This window comes from Archocentrus centrarchus, unplaced genomic scaffold (assembly GCF_007364275.1).
Source record: "Archocentrus centrarchus isolate MPI-CPG fArcCen1 unplaced genomic scaffold, fArcCen1 scaffold_68_ctg1, whole genome shotgun sequence".
Taxonomy (NCBI): Eukaryota; Metazoa; Chordata; class Actinopteri; order Cichliformes; family Cichlidae; genus Archocentrus; species Archocentrus centrarchus.
In genome coordinates this window covers 534,260-550,730 of record NW_022060284.1, presented here as the reverse complement: position 1 = coordinate 550,730, position 16,471 = coordinate 534,260, and the positions used below count along the sequence as shown (strand labels likewise).

At 42.3% G+C, this 16,471-nt stretch overlaps 2 protein-coding genes across 2 annotated transcripts in view; both read right to left on the bottom strand.

Moving 5' to 3' along the window:
• The window catches only part of cep120 (centrosomal protein 120), a 36,033-nt gene extending 29,484 nt beyond the window's left edge, over positions 1-6,549 (bottom strand). The window contains exons 1-4 of the mRNA XM_030725682.1: positions 6,349-6,549; positions 4,455-4,611; positions 2,459-2,573; positions 2,238-2,382 (exon numbers count right to left, since the gene is read on the bottom strand). Coding sequence (XP_030581542.1) covers positions 2,238-2,382; positions 2,459-2,573; positions 4,455-4,611; positions 6,349-6,397 — 466 coding nt within the window. The 5' untranslated portion in view covers positions 6,398-6,549. The remainder of the gene's footprint in view (positions 1-2,237; positions 2,383-2,458; positions 2,574-4,454; positions 4,612-6,348) is intronic.
• A 1,327-nt stretch (positions 6,550-7,876) lies between these two features.
• The window catches only part of znf608 (zinc finger protein 608), a 120,887-nt gene continuing 112,292 nt past the window's right edge, over positions 7,877-16,471 (bottom strand). Inside the window, 1 exon segment of the mRNA XM_030725681.1 lies at positions 7,877-12,064. Coding sequence (XP_030581541.1) covers positions 12,045-12,064 — 20 coding nt within the window. The 3' untranslated portion in view covers positions 7,877-12,044.

The following is a 16,471-nucleotide window of genomic DNA, read 5'->3' as shown; positions in this document are numbered from 1 at the left end:
CCAAACGAAACAAGTGGGTCTTAAGAGCAGACTTAAACGTGGCCAGTGAAGAGGCCTGTTTAATCTCTATTGGCAAAGCGTTCCAGAGTTTTGGAGCTGCCACAGCAAAGGCTCTGTCTCCTCTGAGCCTCCGCTGCGTCCTCGGCACATCCAGAAAAAGCCGATCAGCTGATCTGAGTGACCGGGAAGGAGTATGTACGTGCAGCAACTCAGAAAGATAAGGTGGGGCAAGGCCATGAAGTGACTTAAAAACAAATAAAAGGATTTTAAAATGAACTCTAAAATACACGGGCAGCCAGTGCAGTGAGGATAAAACAGGGGTAATATGCTCTCTCTTTCGCGATCCCGTCAATAGGCGTGCAGCAGCATTTTGAACCAGCTGCAGACGGGCTAGAGCAGACTGGCTAACACCAACATATAAAGCATTGCAGTAATCCAGTCTAGTGGTAAGTCTGTGGAGAGGTTTAAAACCAGATTGAAAGATCTCAAGAATATTATTTTCATCTAAAAAGGCTTTCAACTGGTTATAGACAACTTTCTCAAGTATTTTAGATAAAAAAGGGAGTTTAGAAATAGGCCTAAAATTAGATAACACAGTGGGGTCCAATCCAGGTTTTTTGATCAGTGGTTGAATTGAGGCATGTTTAAAAAAAAATTTAGGAACAACGCCTAAGGATAAACTATTGTTGATAAGAGCCAGGACTAGCGGGCCTAAGGCAGCAATAGCCTCTTTAAAAAGTCGGGGTGGAATGGTATCTTTAGGAGATCCTGAGGGCTTCAGATGACTAACAGTCTCATACAGCAAAGACAAAGTAACCGGCTCAAACTGGTACAAGGCAGTCGAGCAAGGAACCGAGACTGAAGGGTCAAAGGTTGGAGGTGATATGAGGGCCCTAACATTGTTTACTTTATCCACAAAGAACCTACAGAATTCCTCACATACCTCAGGTGAAGGCTCAATACCTATATTCTGGGGGCATTTAAAACTTTATCAATAGTATTAAATAAAATACGAGGCTTGTGGCAATTTGACAAAATTATCCTTGATAGGTGCTCTCGTTTGGCATGTTTCACAACTACCTGGTAGTGATGCCAACAGTCCCTTAACATTTGAAAAGACACCTGTAATCTGTCTTTTTTCCATTTACGTTCAGCTTTCCGACAATCACGTCTGGCAGCACGAGTTGTGTCATTTAACCAAGGCTCTAGCTTAATTTTAGGTTTCCTGAGCTTCAATGGGGCCACTTCATCTAATGCAGTCTGGCAGATAGAGAGAAGCCAGGAATTAAGCATCTCTGTATCTAAACATACATATAATGGCAGAAAAACGGGCAGCAGTGAGCTGGTTTACAACACGACGACTACGTGCAGAAACACAAGATTTCATACGGCCACAAGGCACAGCAATGTCAAAAAGCACGGGCTTATGATCTGAAAAAACTAGCATTTAATGACAAGTTAGAAATAGACAGACCATAGGATAAAACAAGGTCCAGAGTATGCCCACGTTCTTGAGTGGGCCCAGATACCCATTGCATAAAATTAAAAGAGGTCATCAAATTTAAAAAGTCCTTAACCAACGGTTTATCAGGACAACAAACATGTATGTTAAAATCACCAATAATAAGGACTTGGTCATATCTGGGCAAAATTTCTGCCAACAGTCCAGAAAATTCACACTGAGGATGCAGAGGTCTCAAAAACGTACATATCAAATATGATACACTTGATAGTACAGGGTTAATACAGCTACATTTTCAAAACCAACTCAATGACAATAACTAACACGCACCATCATTAGAAACCAATAAACCGAAGCACAGACTGAGCACGCTGAGCCGCTGCACTTAAACAGGAACTCTGGCTCGGTGCTCAGCTTTACAGAAGGAATATTTTCCAGTGGAAGTGATGAGGAGTCAAAAGTCTGGATGTGTAAGTGCTAACTTCAGGGAACCCCACAGTCTGGACTCCTTGTGCACCCATGACCTTACAGTGGTCACAGACACTCCACTACAGGATTAATGTTATAAAAGAGACACCCAGCAGACGCTGCCAGCACTGTTCTTCACAGTTACAAGAACTTCTAAAAATGTGATGTTTTTATTTACAACCCAAACCCTGCAGCAGGTTAGGTGTGCCAGGTTAAAATCTCTGGATCTAAGCTCCACAAACACCGCAAACCAGAAGATAAGAGTGAAGTGAGAACAGGATAAAGAGAATTTGAGAAACCAGCTCACCGTGTCGGGGCGGGGCCTTCTTGGCTTTAAACCTATCAGGAGAAGGTTCGGAGGGCTTGCTGTCATTCTCGAGCACCACGCTGAGCAGCAGGGCAGGTTTCTCTTTGGTGTATTTACTGCTGAGGAGTGGGTACCAGCGCGGCTCCTAACACACAGACATTAATCAGAACACCAGCCCAGCACACAGACTCTCATCAGCAGACCTTCGAGCAGACATTCACCTGTTTGACCTCCTGAACCGATCGGAGGTCAAGGACAATGTAGCCGACGCTCTCTTTCTTCCTGCTGACAGGGTCAACAGTAAAACACTGAAGCTTGATGGGAGTTCTCTGCAGTCTGAGGAGACAGAGCCATCGAGATGCATTTGTGTCACTTGGCTAACATTTTCACACTTGCACTTCAGAAATTCTTTTATGGTTTGAGGGAAAACTTTATTCTCCAATGCTGTAATGATCAGCTGTCGATTGATACAGAAATTAAAATCAGCAATATCAAAATACTGAAATATCAAGCACAAATCAAAAAGGGCCCACAGTAACTTCTTGCTGTCCTCTATTACTCTACCTGAATAACTTTGGGGTTTTGAATGGTGATGAGAAAATTGCAATGCTGTCCAATTTGCAACAACGGTTGCCTTGTATTGTTGGGCAAACTCCAAAAGGATTAGAGAGAACACCTAAATAGATGCCCTGTGAGCAAACACATGGGGACAGCGGAAAGGAAGAACTCCCTTTTATCAGGAAGACACCTGTGAGAGCCGGCCTCAACGAGGAACAGCTATCCAGTGCTCCGTGAAGCGAGGACATCTTACTACTCATCATTAATGGAAGAAAATAAGAACAACCCCAGGTTTGTTTTCAGCACTGTAGCCAGGCTGACAAAGAGTCAGAGCTCTGTAGAGCCGAGTATTCCTTTCACGTTAACTAGTAGTGACTTCATGGATTTCTTTACAAATAAAGTTTTAGACATTAGAGAAAAAATTATTCATAACCATCTCAAAGATTATTCTTCATGTTCGGCTGCTTTCAGCACTGCTGGTATTTGTTTAGACTCTTTTGCTCCAGTTGATCTTTCAGAGTTAACTTCAATAGTTACTTCCTCCAAACCAGCAACATGTTTGTTAGATCCCATTCCTACTAGACTGTTCAAAGAAGTCTTTCCAATTATTGATGCTTCAATCTTAAAAATGATCAATCAGTCTTTATTAGTTGGCTATGTACCACAGGCCTTCAAGGTGGCTGTAATTAAACCTCTACTTAAAAAGCCATCACTGACCCAGCTGTCTTAGCTAATTATAGGCCAATCTCCAACCTTCCTTTTCTCTCAAAGACTCTTGAAAGAGTAGTTGTAAAACAGCTAACTGATCATCTGCAGAGGAACGGATTATTTGAAGAGTTTCAGTCAGGTTTCAGAATTCATCACAGTACAGAAACAGCATTAGTGAAGGTTACAAATGATCTTCTTAGAGCCTCTGACAGTGGACTCATCTCTGTTCTTGTCCTGTTGGACCTCAGTGCAGCTTTGATACTGTTGACCATAACATTTTATTACAGAGATTAGAGCTTGCTATAGGTATTAAAGGTACTGCACTGCAGTGGTTTGAATCATATTTATCTCATAGACTCCAATTTGTTTATGTAAATGGGGAGTCTTCTTCACACACTAAGGTTAATTATGGAGTTCCACAGGGTTCTGTGCTAGGACCAATTTTATTTACATTATACATGCTTCCCTTAGGCAGTATTATTAGAAAGCACTGCATCAATTTTCATTGTTATGCAGATGATACTCAGCTTTACCTATCAATGAAGCCAGATGACACACATCAATTAGTTAAACTGCAGGAATGTCTTAAAGACATTAAGGCCTGGATGACCTCTAATTTCCTGCTTCTAAATTCAGATAAAACTGAAGTTCTTGTACTCGGCCCCACAAATCTTAGAAACATGGTGTCAAAACAGTCCAATGTGTAGGACTGCATTCTTGCATTTCTTGCAAGTTGCTAAATAGTTTGTGAAAGACACTGTTGCAAAAGATCTATGAAGAAACTTGTAAGAGGTATCAATATTGGAATTATTTAGTGGACCCCAATATCCGTTATTTTTGTGTTCCAGACAAAATAAATATACAATGACAATAACAACTGTTTTGTGTGATCAAAAACATTAAATTGTTCAAAAAGACCTTGATGTGATTAAAAAGTTCTTGATATCTAACCTGTGTTGGTGCAGAGTCCTGCGGTCGAGCTCCCAGGCCAGCTCAGTGCTGAACTGCGGCTGCTCTCTGTGCTCCACGGGATCCGTGGCCAGCTGCTCTCCATCAAAGCTCGCCTGAACCACCAGACTGAGCCGAGGACTCTTTGGGAAGTGGCGACCTGGGGAATGACGCAAAGTGCTATTTTCCTAATCTGTCTCCCACACACTGGAGCTGGAGCACACAGCAGCTGAGCAATTCTCCACTTACTACAACTTTTTGCAGTGTCCATCAAAATCAAGTTAAGACTTTTCAACACAGAAAATGTCATTCAATACTTTGTTGTAGTCACAACCATCCAAAAACGAATGGACTCACTGTCCAACATCTCTCAGACTTTAGTATCTTCATGAGTTACAGAGCAACAACATGCGTGTTGCATTTGATCATCATTTCTTAACACCCTGGAAACACAATTTGGTGAAAGCTGCTTAACCTGCCTGTGGTTTGTGCCAACTGCATGTGGTGCAGTTATGATGGCCAGATCCCAACAACATAACTGTGGGGAGAACAGTGGACTTGTGAGAGATAATGTAGGACACGATAATACTTTTGAGAGATAATCTGAAATGTTGACATATCTAACTCAGACAGTGCTGGCTACAGGTTTGGCATTTAGAATGTGAATGAAAAACCAGATCTTATTTGAACTGAACCTTTTTAACTCCTTTGCTTAGTGTAAGGATGAAAGAAACGTGAACTTTGTTCTCATGATCTTTGTCTTATATTCCCGTTTTCCATCCTAGTTATCATTAAAACTCTTGGTAACCAGTTTTTTTAGCTTCAAGTAATCATCTTTGGGTTTCAGCAGGGATGCCTTCAGGAACTGAAATTTCTTTGAGCCAATTATGACACTAGGGTTGTACAATTGTATGGATTTTATTGTCCATTATAAATTCTGCCTTCCACCGATTATTAAAACAATTAAAGTCTGTATTCACTCTCCAGCAGGATGTGGCAGGTTTAGTTCAGCTCAGTCCAGTTTATGTATTTATTTAATCAATTGTAAGCAAAGTCCACTTAACTAGAAAAGACAAGATTCTTCTTTTTAAAAGTTGGATAAACCCACTATTATTCTAAAGCCTGTAAGATAAGTATGACTATAATTTATGCCATAACTGTGCAGCCCTATATGACACTCACAAATACTGTCACATATGTTCCTTTGTATAGAACTGAAAATAAGTAATTTCCATCATGTACTGAACAAATCTGCACAGTGTGTGTCTGCATAGTGTGGTGAGTTGCACGTCCCATTGGGCATGGACAGGATAACCTGCATTTTGCTATCAGGAAATCATCCCTGCCTTCTTAACATCCAGCAGGTAAATAAAAACTGTAGAAAGGTACATGCCCTTCAGTGCAGGCTTCTGTAAACTAGAGCAGAACAAATTGTGGGATACTGTCCAATAATCTCAGTAAGTGGGACAGGTGGACAAGGGATAAGCTGTGAAATCCCACATGGAGGGGAGCACCTGGCCGCCCTGGTTGCTCTGTGCTATCAGAATGTTGCTGTAACACCTGTGGAAATCTACATCAGTCAAACGGCAGTAAAATGTGATGACTTGCAAACTCAACGATGAGGTAGAAAAGCATAGGTGCAAGAAGGCCACTTAATGTGACTTCTACACTGGAAACAATTAACTCCTCCTCAGGATGGATTTAATTCACCGAGCTGAGATCAACACCGGCAGCACCAACAGGTATGCTGCCCCCCACCAGCTGCTTCATACGGGACTAATAACGCCCATTAAACCGCTGTGTCTGCTGCCACTAACGAGTCAAAAACATTTTGGCAAACTTGTTTGATATCTCCTGTGCAATTCACGGAGCTCATCCAGCTCTTTAAACCGCTCACCTTCCAGGATGGACACAACGATAAGAAGTTGGTCAGTCTTCGCAGCCATGTTCACGTTTGTACAGCAGGAAAGTTTTATTCAAACTTCGTTCAGCTGACTGACAAAGTTAGGCTTTGTTCGCTTACATAGAACTACGCGGCCGTTAGAAGCAGAAAACAGCCGCTTTGTTGTCAAGCGTTGGCGCCACCCATTTTGGTTTCCAAGAGGAAGTGATGATGGAGACGCTCGAGTTCTCAGCGCCCCATGCTGGTTGGAGGTGGAACTACAGTACAAGTATACTACTACAATTACTACTACTACTACTACTACTACTACTACTAATAATAATAATAATAATAATAATAATAATAATAATACAAAGTCCTCCCAGAACAGAGTTTTTTCAACTGCTAAACTACTGACTAAAATAAAGTAAGCGCAGGGCCTCAAGGTCATATTCATGAATATGAACAAACTGAAATCAGTTTTTCTTCTGCCACTACTTGTGTAACATTTTCAGACTGTCTTCACCCAGGACACTGCCTTACTTACAGAGTACACATGTTTGTCTGTCATACACTATGTTAACAAAAGTGTTCACTCACCCGAATCCAGATCACTGAATTCAGGTGTTCCTGTCACTTCCACAGGTGTATAAAACCAGGCACTGAGGCACACCCCCACTGGACTCTAGAGCAGTGGAGATATGATGAAGCTGTTATAGCTGCAAAGGGTGGGCCCACATCATATTAAACCCTATAGATTAAGAATGGGATGTTACTCAGGTTCGTGTGTGTGAAGGCAGAGGAGTGAATACTTTTGGCAGTATAGTTTATGTAAAGTTGTTGCACTTAACATAAAAACTTGTTCATCTGCTTAAGCAGTGAGCCCTCTGTTGTATTCAAGTTGAATAGCAGTAAAGACTTATTGCAGTCATTCACCTCAACATTCAGAAATCCAGCTGCCATTGTGACTGATGTTGATTTTGGAGGGTACCGTTGTTTGGTTTTCCTTTAATGTCGTCGGCCATCTCGAAGTACTCAATATTTTGCCCATGTGTCTTCTACAACCAAGTCTTGCCACTTGTGACTACCTTGAAAGAACTGCAGTAGTTAGTCTGAAGCACTAAGCATTAAATTAACTTTAGGTGGGAAACTGCATCCATATAATCACAGTCAAATCTGATAAAAACTGCTTTAAGCATTCTCTTTGTCTCAAAATAAGTTTTAAAAAGCTTTTGTTCCCTCCAGGAAGTTAGATTTTTACCACTGTAGGACTCTCCCATAGAATATAATTTTACACCATTTATATAGAGGTCTACACAGCCCCAGGCAACGTGGACCCTTGCCTCATCAGCTGTTACCCCTGCGGAGGGGCTGGGGGGGGGGGGGGGGGGGGGGGGGGTTCTAATTCATTTTAGGAATAGTTCTAGTTTTTTGAAGCATTTAATAAGCTGTTGTTCAACATGCAGTTGAAACAAAAATATCCACAGGGGAAAAAAACTCCACATACCAAAAATGTATATAAAGATCCTTTAATCATGATTGCCAAACATATGAATTAAGGCATATACAGTATAAAAAAGCAACAGCAAGTTTCATGATTTGTTCGGTGTGTGAATAACTGGATACACCAGGTGGATGAACTGAACATACCAAGCAGCCTTTTAAAGACAACACTGTGTCTCCCAAAAGTTGACAGCATTTTGTAAACAGAGTTCATAGCACTATATTCAAGTAATAGAATGATCACTGATACTATGCAGGTAAGGTGTTGTGAGTGAGGCAGAGCTGCTGATAGACAGGGTGGACCATTGGGGTGTTTGTTGTCAGGCAGCAGTGAGTTCAATATATGCTGTGCAGTATTTACATCATCTGAAGTTACTGTGAATACAGTTTCCAAGCTAAACCTCCACACTGAATGAAACTGGCTACATTTGATGGAACATCTGGTTTCCACGGTGAAATGTTCAGCTTGCTGTCTAGGCTAGTGATCCCCACAATCGTGTCATGAAGGAGGGCTGCAAGAGATTTTTTCTAATAAATACAAAAATTTCATTTTCAATTTTAAAATTGAGCTTAAATTTACCATAAAATATTCCAATATTTTTACTAGCTATTTTTTCCCATAAAACCACAGCAAACAGGCCTTTTGAAGGTATTTGACAGGAAATCAGCTGATGCATTAAACTACATGACTCAGCAAAATTAGAGCCACATAGATGAGCTGCAGATTGCATTGGGAATAAAGGACGACCAGAAGGAAATTAATCATAGTTAATTAGAAACTGCCTACAGTTAGCACAGCATTGGCTGGAGAAATGGCAAACTTAGTTTAGTTCCACTGGTCTGATCCATAAATAGGATATACAAGACTGGTGAAGCCTCCTGGTCTGAAAAGCCCACTGTGAAAGTTTCTGAGACATGCTTTGTTTCTAATGGCCAGCAGGGGGCGACTGCTCTGGTTGGAAAAAAACCCCAATTGTACAGAAGTCATTGAGAAAATCTCCCTACTTCCCATTTGGATTGCAAGCCCCCAATACTTGCTTTCCTGATGAGATTTTAGTCTCAATTACTATTTTAATTTCTTATAACACAGCATGATGTCTATTTAGTAAAATATGGTCCCCATTTAGACTAAAATAGAAGATAATATATGCTTTATGGCGTGGCTACCTTATGATTGACAATTTTCTGATATTTAATCCATCTTTTATTAGTCTATTGTCTAATTGTCGCCGATCTCAGTCTTACCAACAGTAAAGCCTTTAGCCTAAACCAGCAGTCATTAGTCAGCACTTTTTCCAGATTTTTGGGGATCATACACAAGCGGTAGCCATGTCACACTTGGAACCAGTCTGTAGCTGGCCATGAAACCGGACACTGAAACTATTAATTGGCCCCAGCACTCAGCCATAATCCTCTAGACATGGTGGCTGGTGACACTAGCTGACCATCCAGAGGGCTGCTGAATTAAGCCTCGGGTTACTTGCTTGATTGATAAGCTGAGACTGTATTTGTGGAAACAGCCTAATAGAGGTTTACTGTTGGTTTTTTTTGGCACATACTCCAGATATGAACATCATTATGACTCCTACAGCAGCTCTGTAGGAGTTTGGGACAAATTTTGGATAAAGATGAGTAGCTCCTGTGTAGGAAGCATGCACCTGCTGAGCCCGATCAAAGCTGGCAGTGGTACGTCACCAATGGTAAAATCAAACCGTTGTGTCTATCAGGGACTCTGCTGTGAGCTAGTTAGCTTGTAGAGAGCATGGGAGCAGGAGCAGGGCGAAGGATTGTGACTCCACATATGTACAGTATGTCCCCACAAACATCACTGACTATACTAATGTGGGCATTTAAACTAAAGGACAATTCCAGTGTGTGTCTACTTTGCATTATTTGAGTGCAGATTGTATCCTGTAAGATATTTCTAGCAACTTTTCTCTTAATTGTGATGTAAAACAAATATTTTGATCAAACGAACAAAGAAAAAAAAAAACTGAGCTCAAGAATTTTAGAAAATTCCAGTGTGTGCATCTAAAAATGTTCAGGTTGCACTCTGTCAACCAAGTAAATAACTTAATATACAATATGTAAAAACAAAAAACATAAGTCAACCAAAAGTTCACCGTCTGCAACCAATCATTGGATTTGATTAAAAAACAAAAGTCAAATATAGTTTTTGGTTTTTGGCCACCAACTCACTATTTTACCTGAGTGAAAACACCGTGATCCATTTGGTTTTGAGTACAGAGACAGCCTCGAGGTTATGATAACTCATTTTCTGTTAGAAAGGAAAACATTAAACCCTGGACTTCTCCTGCACAGACGGGTATTCATCAACACTCTTATCCTCACAGAAGCTGCTAAACACCTTTGGCAACATTATTTTTCTTTCTCTTATGATTACATTTAGCTGCTGCAGTCATTTATCTGTTTTATGCAGTTGCTAACATGTTGAAGCATAAACACTGTAGCTGTTTTCTCATCAGTCGATACAAGTTTTGTTAGATGGTCAAAGTAAAAAGTGATTTAGGACAGAATGATGTCCTCATGCTGCTGTTTCCAAACAGATACGTGTCATTGATCTATGATACTCCTGACTGGCTGACTGAATAGTGTCTGCAGAAACATGCATGCTGTGCTGCTGTTGGAGTTCTTCTAATAGCTCCTGGAGGCTCGCTCCAAAAGTTAGTCAGTCCTCATAAACTTCCCATTAAAAGCCTTCACCTCTTCTAACTGGACTCACTAACGTAGACCCCTCAGCTGTGTTTGTGCTGTCGGTGCCTTATGACGCATTTTCGACTGAACTCCATACATTCTATATTATATGACCTGCTGTGCAGCTCATGCAAAAACTTGTGCTTCAGTTTTGGTGAGTGACATTCTCTTATATACAGGTAGTACTAATTAGCAGTATCTGTGTCTGTGCATTGCACCCATACAGTCTATGGATGCAGCTAGTTAGCTGTTAACATAGCACCCCACCCTCCTAGGCCACATATTGTCCCTGAAACTCCATAAAGACCAGCATGGTGGTGGCCAAAATGGTAACGGTTAGGCCTCAAAAGTCCAGGAACCAATGGGTGTCACTGTGGCTATCTCTCATACACAGTATGTGGTCAGTTAGATGGATGACATACAGATTTGCAATGTAGCTCATCAGTGGCCTAAATATAGCACACCTTGTGGGCTTGTGAAGGCCAGCGTCAGCCCATGTACATCAATCCAACTGTTGACATATGAACTGTAACCAGTAATGAAAGTGCATCCAGCAGGTGTGAAGATATTTGAGTCTGAATCTGTCAGACACTCGGGCACACAGCCACTCATGAGAAGCACAAACTGGGGCAAACCGATTGTACTGATCACATATGCAGCCTAAACTATGACATCAGCACATGTGCTGCAGATAAACTGAAGTCAGTGATATAAAGAGTGGTTCTGTTTCTGCCGGTCATCCTTGCTCTGCCTCTGCTCCCACACACGGCTGATGGAGATCTAGATAGTGCACGATAAAGCATGTTAGTGCTCTGCCATGAATCTGTACAGAATATATACACCATTGGGTTCCTACATGGCACTGGGTAGGTCAATGTGAAGGTTTACTCTCACATAAAGACAATACAATCAACATGGTTACGCTCAAGTTACAGGTTAGTAATACAAATGTAGCGTCAGCACTATGGAGGGAGGAGGACTTCCACTTCAATAATCATGAGAATAATAAGGATAATAATAGACTTTTTAGCTTCCTAATGCTGTTTTTGTCCCATTTAAAAAAAAAGATCCACACTAAAGTGTAAGTCATCATCAGTACATTCAGTCATATCATCATCATCATCAAAACACACTACAATAACTGTGCATTTCCAAAGTTAAACACCAGCTCTGCTCAGGCTCTGGGATGTTTCATATGTGCCGCCTGCTTCTGTCGAAACTCTGCAAAACCGAACGCTCCAAAAGTCTGTGATTCTGGGTTTAACAGGTAGTTCCTCGTTCGGTCAGGTCCCGGTCCTGCTTCCTGTCCCACTCATCAGCTCCTCTATGATGAGTTATAAAAGTGGTTCTTCTGTTATTAATAAGAAATGAAAGAAGTTTTTTCTTTTTTAGTTTTTGTTCTCTGCCTCTCAGCGAGGCGAAGCTTATTCAACACCATGGAATTGATGTCTGATAAATCTGCCATTCCTCATGTGAGACGTGGTCACATGGTCCTACTTCTTCCCTTCACTGTCTGTGGAGACAAAAAAAACGGCAAACTTTACTGTCACAATTCACGCAAAGCAGAGTCAGAGATGCATCAGTGCTGATGAACTCAGCCAGGCTGCAGAGTCCAGCTGACTGCAGCTACATTTCCTGTAATGTGATTAAAACATACTGTTGTGCTTTTTTCTGCCTGTTTGTTAATGTGTAAACATACTATAAAACTACAGAACCTGGCTACATGTCGCTATCTCATATTAATGATATTCCTAAGATTGCACTAAGAGCCATTATAGGCCATGAAAATTATCAACATCAGTTTCATTATGTTGTGTGTCTGCCTGCAGAAAAACAGGCCTTCAGAGGACACCGCATCATAAAAACTATAAATAGGACCCATTATGATCATTTCAGTCTCTATATTTTTATTCTTTAACTCTACTAGACTCACTTTACTTGATTCCCAGATCAAAATAATCCTTATTTAGATGATATCAGGTCCTGGTGCCGTCCCTCAGTTCTTCCTCTGTGTGAAGTCCCTTGAAGGCCCCCCTCCCTTTAAAAGGTACTTAAGGCCAGTAAGCCCCAACAGTCCTCTGTGGGGGGGGGGGTCTTTTCAAAATGGCCGGCAGCTTCCATATTTTATGGGCGGTTATGTGACAGTTTTTTTCCCCAGATATTAAGTTTCTGTTGTTACTTCAATGTGAGTCTTAAATTTTAACTCTTTCAAAACCAAACTTTTATTCTGTGTCCTTTGCAGTGGACAACAGGACCTTATTTTCAACCTGTTCCCATCCTTCAGGAAAGAGGGGGCTGAAAGAGGCAGAAAGGGCGTTACTCAGCATCGAGGAAGAGGAGTCAGACTGACAGCTATCAGGAGATGAGGTGCAGGAGGTCCAGACATTAGGTGGGAGCTTAGAGAAGGAGATACCAGCTTTGGAGGAGCCTGAGTTGGGACAAAGTGGCAGCACCCACCCTCCGTTATGGATAAGAGATGTCATGTAAGCTGGGGCTCTGAAATACACTGAGGCAGCCTTGTTGCTCTCTGTTTGAGACGTCTAAATAATATATTTGCTGAAAGGTCATTAAACCCTACCACTCGTTTCTTTATCAGTTCAATTTCAAACCTACTGAAACATGAAAACAACGCTGCCACAACCACCAAGACTGGAGGCCCTCTGATTACATCAAGGGGTAAATAGGCAGCCAGGTTTTTGAAGGAAGTATCAGTGCACACAAACCGAAGGGAGGTGCTCTCTGAGGGCAGCCTTTAAGCTGAAAACATCATCAGCATGCGTGTGCTCACAGTCTGACTCGATTACCCAAGGATCCAGAAACGCTGGGGACTCTCAGCCAATAACTCAAGACAGATTCTTCAAGATGAGGCAGTCCATCAAATTAACAGATGACCCTGATGTCGCCCATAAAGGCAGAACAAGGCTCTCTGGAAGGTGAGCCCCCCCCCTGTAAGAATAGATAAACGTTTAACTGTTTTTCTGTATATCGCAATGTGTTGGAAGTGTTCATCATAAACATGCACATGACAATCGGATTGTAAGCACAAAACATACTCGTACATACCCAAACCCTCCAGGTGAGGAAAGCAGGTAACGCCTGTTTCCTGACGTCACACAAACATACACACACCCACGCACACTCACGTGATGCTAAAATAAAAGAGCTGGCAGGAGGAAGGAGGTCAGACTCTCACTCAGACGCACACACGAGTGGTGGCTGACTGAGACTCTCCCTGCAGGTAAAAGATCAACTACGGGTTTCTGTGTCTTCTTTTATTTAACGGTGGTCTGAACCTAACATTTTAGTGGTCCTTCGAGAGCCGGTCGGGCAGTGAGGAGGTGTTTCCAACGACAACAGAGGGACGCCGGCAAGCCTGTCCGGACAGCCAGCTGCAATAGAGGCGCTGCACAAAGACCTGGGACGTGAAAATTTGTTGCCAGGCCCGGCTTCATAGGTTTCTCCGCGGTCGCTGGGAACGCTTTCCTCGAGACCCGATCCACCAACGTGAAGATGACAGAAACCAGGTAGGACAAATCGTAGACTACTGAGTCGGACCGGGTCCAATTGCCAGGATAACTTTCAGGGAAAGTTGGCTTTTCAGGGAAAACTGTAGTCTACGTCCTCAGAACAGGGTTCGTGAGGGAAACCGGCCGGAGTAACTTTCAGGGAAAGTTAGCTTTTCAGGGAAAAGCATAAAAAAAAAGTATAAGACAGTAACGTAGGTGTTCTTGCCGAAAGGAGAAAGTAAATTGGTAAATTGGTTTTAATTTGGCCTTAATTCTGAATTTTGGTGTTTCTAAACAAAGATTTAAAATAGGCGCCATAAATACGCGTATGTGTGTGTGAATGTGAGTGACTGAGAGAGTGAAAGCCCTCATTGAAGTGGAAGCAGCAGCATGAAGACAATCTAACGGTTTTCAACTTCATGGTCTGTTGAAGTACACAGTGAAGGGCGGATTTGGGTTTAGGTCTCAATAAAGACACGTGGTCTGTACGAGACAAAGCACAGGCTGATTGTACTTCGAAAACAATGGGTAAGTCCTCGCCGCCGTATTAGAGGGCGATGTAAAATTTATGGAATGGCATAAACAAGGGTCAACTCAATATATAAAGACATGGAAGAAAAAATATGGGTTTAAGGGAAAGTTGGTAGTGACAGAATGTGAGAACTTAGTCACACAGCTGCAACAAAAAGCAAAAAGGCGCAGTTGGAACTGCAGTGTGCAAAGTTTTGGCTGCTACAGGCTAAACGCCGACAGCAACAGCAGAAGGCAAAAGCCACAGCGGCAAAACCACCCACACACGTGCATGCAGCTCTAATAAAGGCAGATGAGGAAACTCAAATTGTATGCAGACCCCAGCAAGACCGGAGGGGGCCTGATCCTGCGGCACCCGGAGCAGCGCCATGTTTAGAGGGGGAGGGACTAACGGGGCAAAACAACATGAGACCCAAGCAAGGGAAGGCTTAACAGCTGTTTCTACCGGAGCTTTTTCTCCCATTGCGAGCCGCACCAGAAATGGGGAACTTAAAACACTGGCGCACATAGATGTGCATGCCACACCTAAGCCAGCAGATTATCCCGTTTTATCAGAGTACGGGCATGAAAGGGATTGCTTCAATTGTGGAGGGCCCCCACCTCCACTGGAACCAGTGGCACAAACCTTCCCCATGCTCCAAGTCGCGAACCCAAACACAGGGACAGCAAGCGCCCCTCAACCTCCCACTATTTTGGTTTACCGACCTTGGACTGAAACTGAAATGCAAGAGGCCGTTAAAGGCTTAACCCCACACAAAATTGACATAGAACAATGGGCGACAGATGTGAAGGGATTACAAACCTCGTTTAACCTGAATGGAGATGAAATGTTCGTGTGTTCTGAAACCATTTTAAACACGAGTGGGGAAGAGTAAGGGACACCTTCACAGGAAAAGATGAGGGCGGCAACATTTTAAGGCATAATTCAGAAATCTTACGGCAAGGGATGGAAGGGGTAATTTTGAGAACAAAACAGACCCTAGTGCCACCCCTAAATTATGACAAAATTAGCCAATGCAGACAAAAAGAGGGCGAAGATGTGTACGAGTACCAAGGTCGTCTGGAAGCAGTGTTTAAAGCCCACAGCGGCATTCCTGAAAGTACAGAACCAAACAACCCCCACCTCAACCACCTTTTCCAGCTCAACCACCTCCCCCACAGCTACAGGGGGCAGTTGGTGGTTCACAGGTTGAGGAGGAGGGGGAGTTAGTGCAGTAATTAAATTTACCAGCAGGAAGGATGGGGTGACATCTAAGGATGATATCTATCTTTTTTTTTTTTTTTAAAAAACTGTAGCATTAATGAGTCCTGGGCCTTGCCATGCCTCAACAGGGAGGTGTAAAAGAGTATAAGGACATTGTGTTTCTGTGTAGAATGCAGAATTCACTCATGCCCCTCTGGGGGTACGGGGTGACTTCTCCTTACATGAGTAATAAACCATGGAAAGGAATCTTGTCTCTCTCATTTGATAAATACATTTCCATAACAATTTTGGTGATTGTTGGTAGGATCCAATGAGTTCTTCCACAAAGAAGTGACGAGTTTCTGGCCAAGCTGAAGAAAAAAATGCTTCAGTCCTCCTGCATTTGCAAAATACGGAGGAACTCGAATTTTCACCCTTTGCTGGACAGCTGCCTGGATTCAAGGACCCTGCCTTAGAGGCACGGCCGTAACACATATCGAGTGAGAAAGATTCCAAATAATTTAAAATGGGAAAAAGTTTGATTTAAAAGGTAAATTAAAAATTGCATCTGTCACTGTCAGAGCCAAATAGACATTGGGAGTCTGCTTAAAAGGGTAACACCCATCGGCGAATGGGTGGCACGCAGACTGGGTCATGCGTAAAAGAGGTTAAAGACAAATTGTGTTGTTTAACCTAAGGT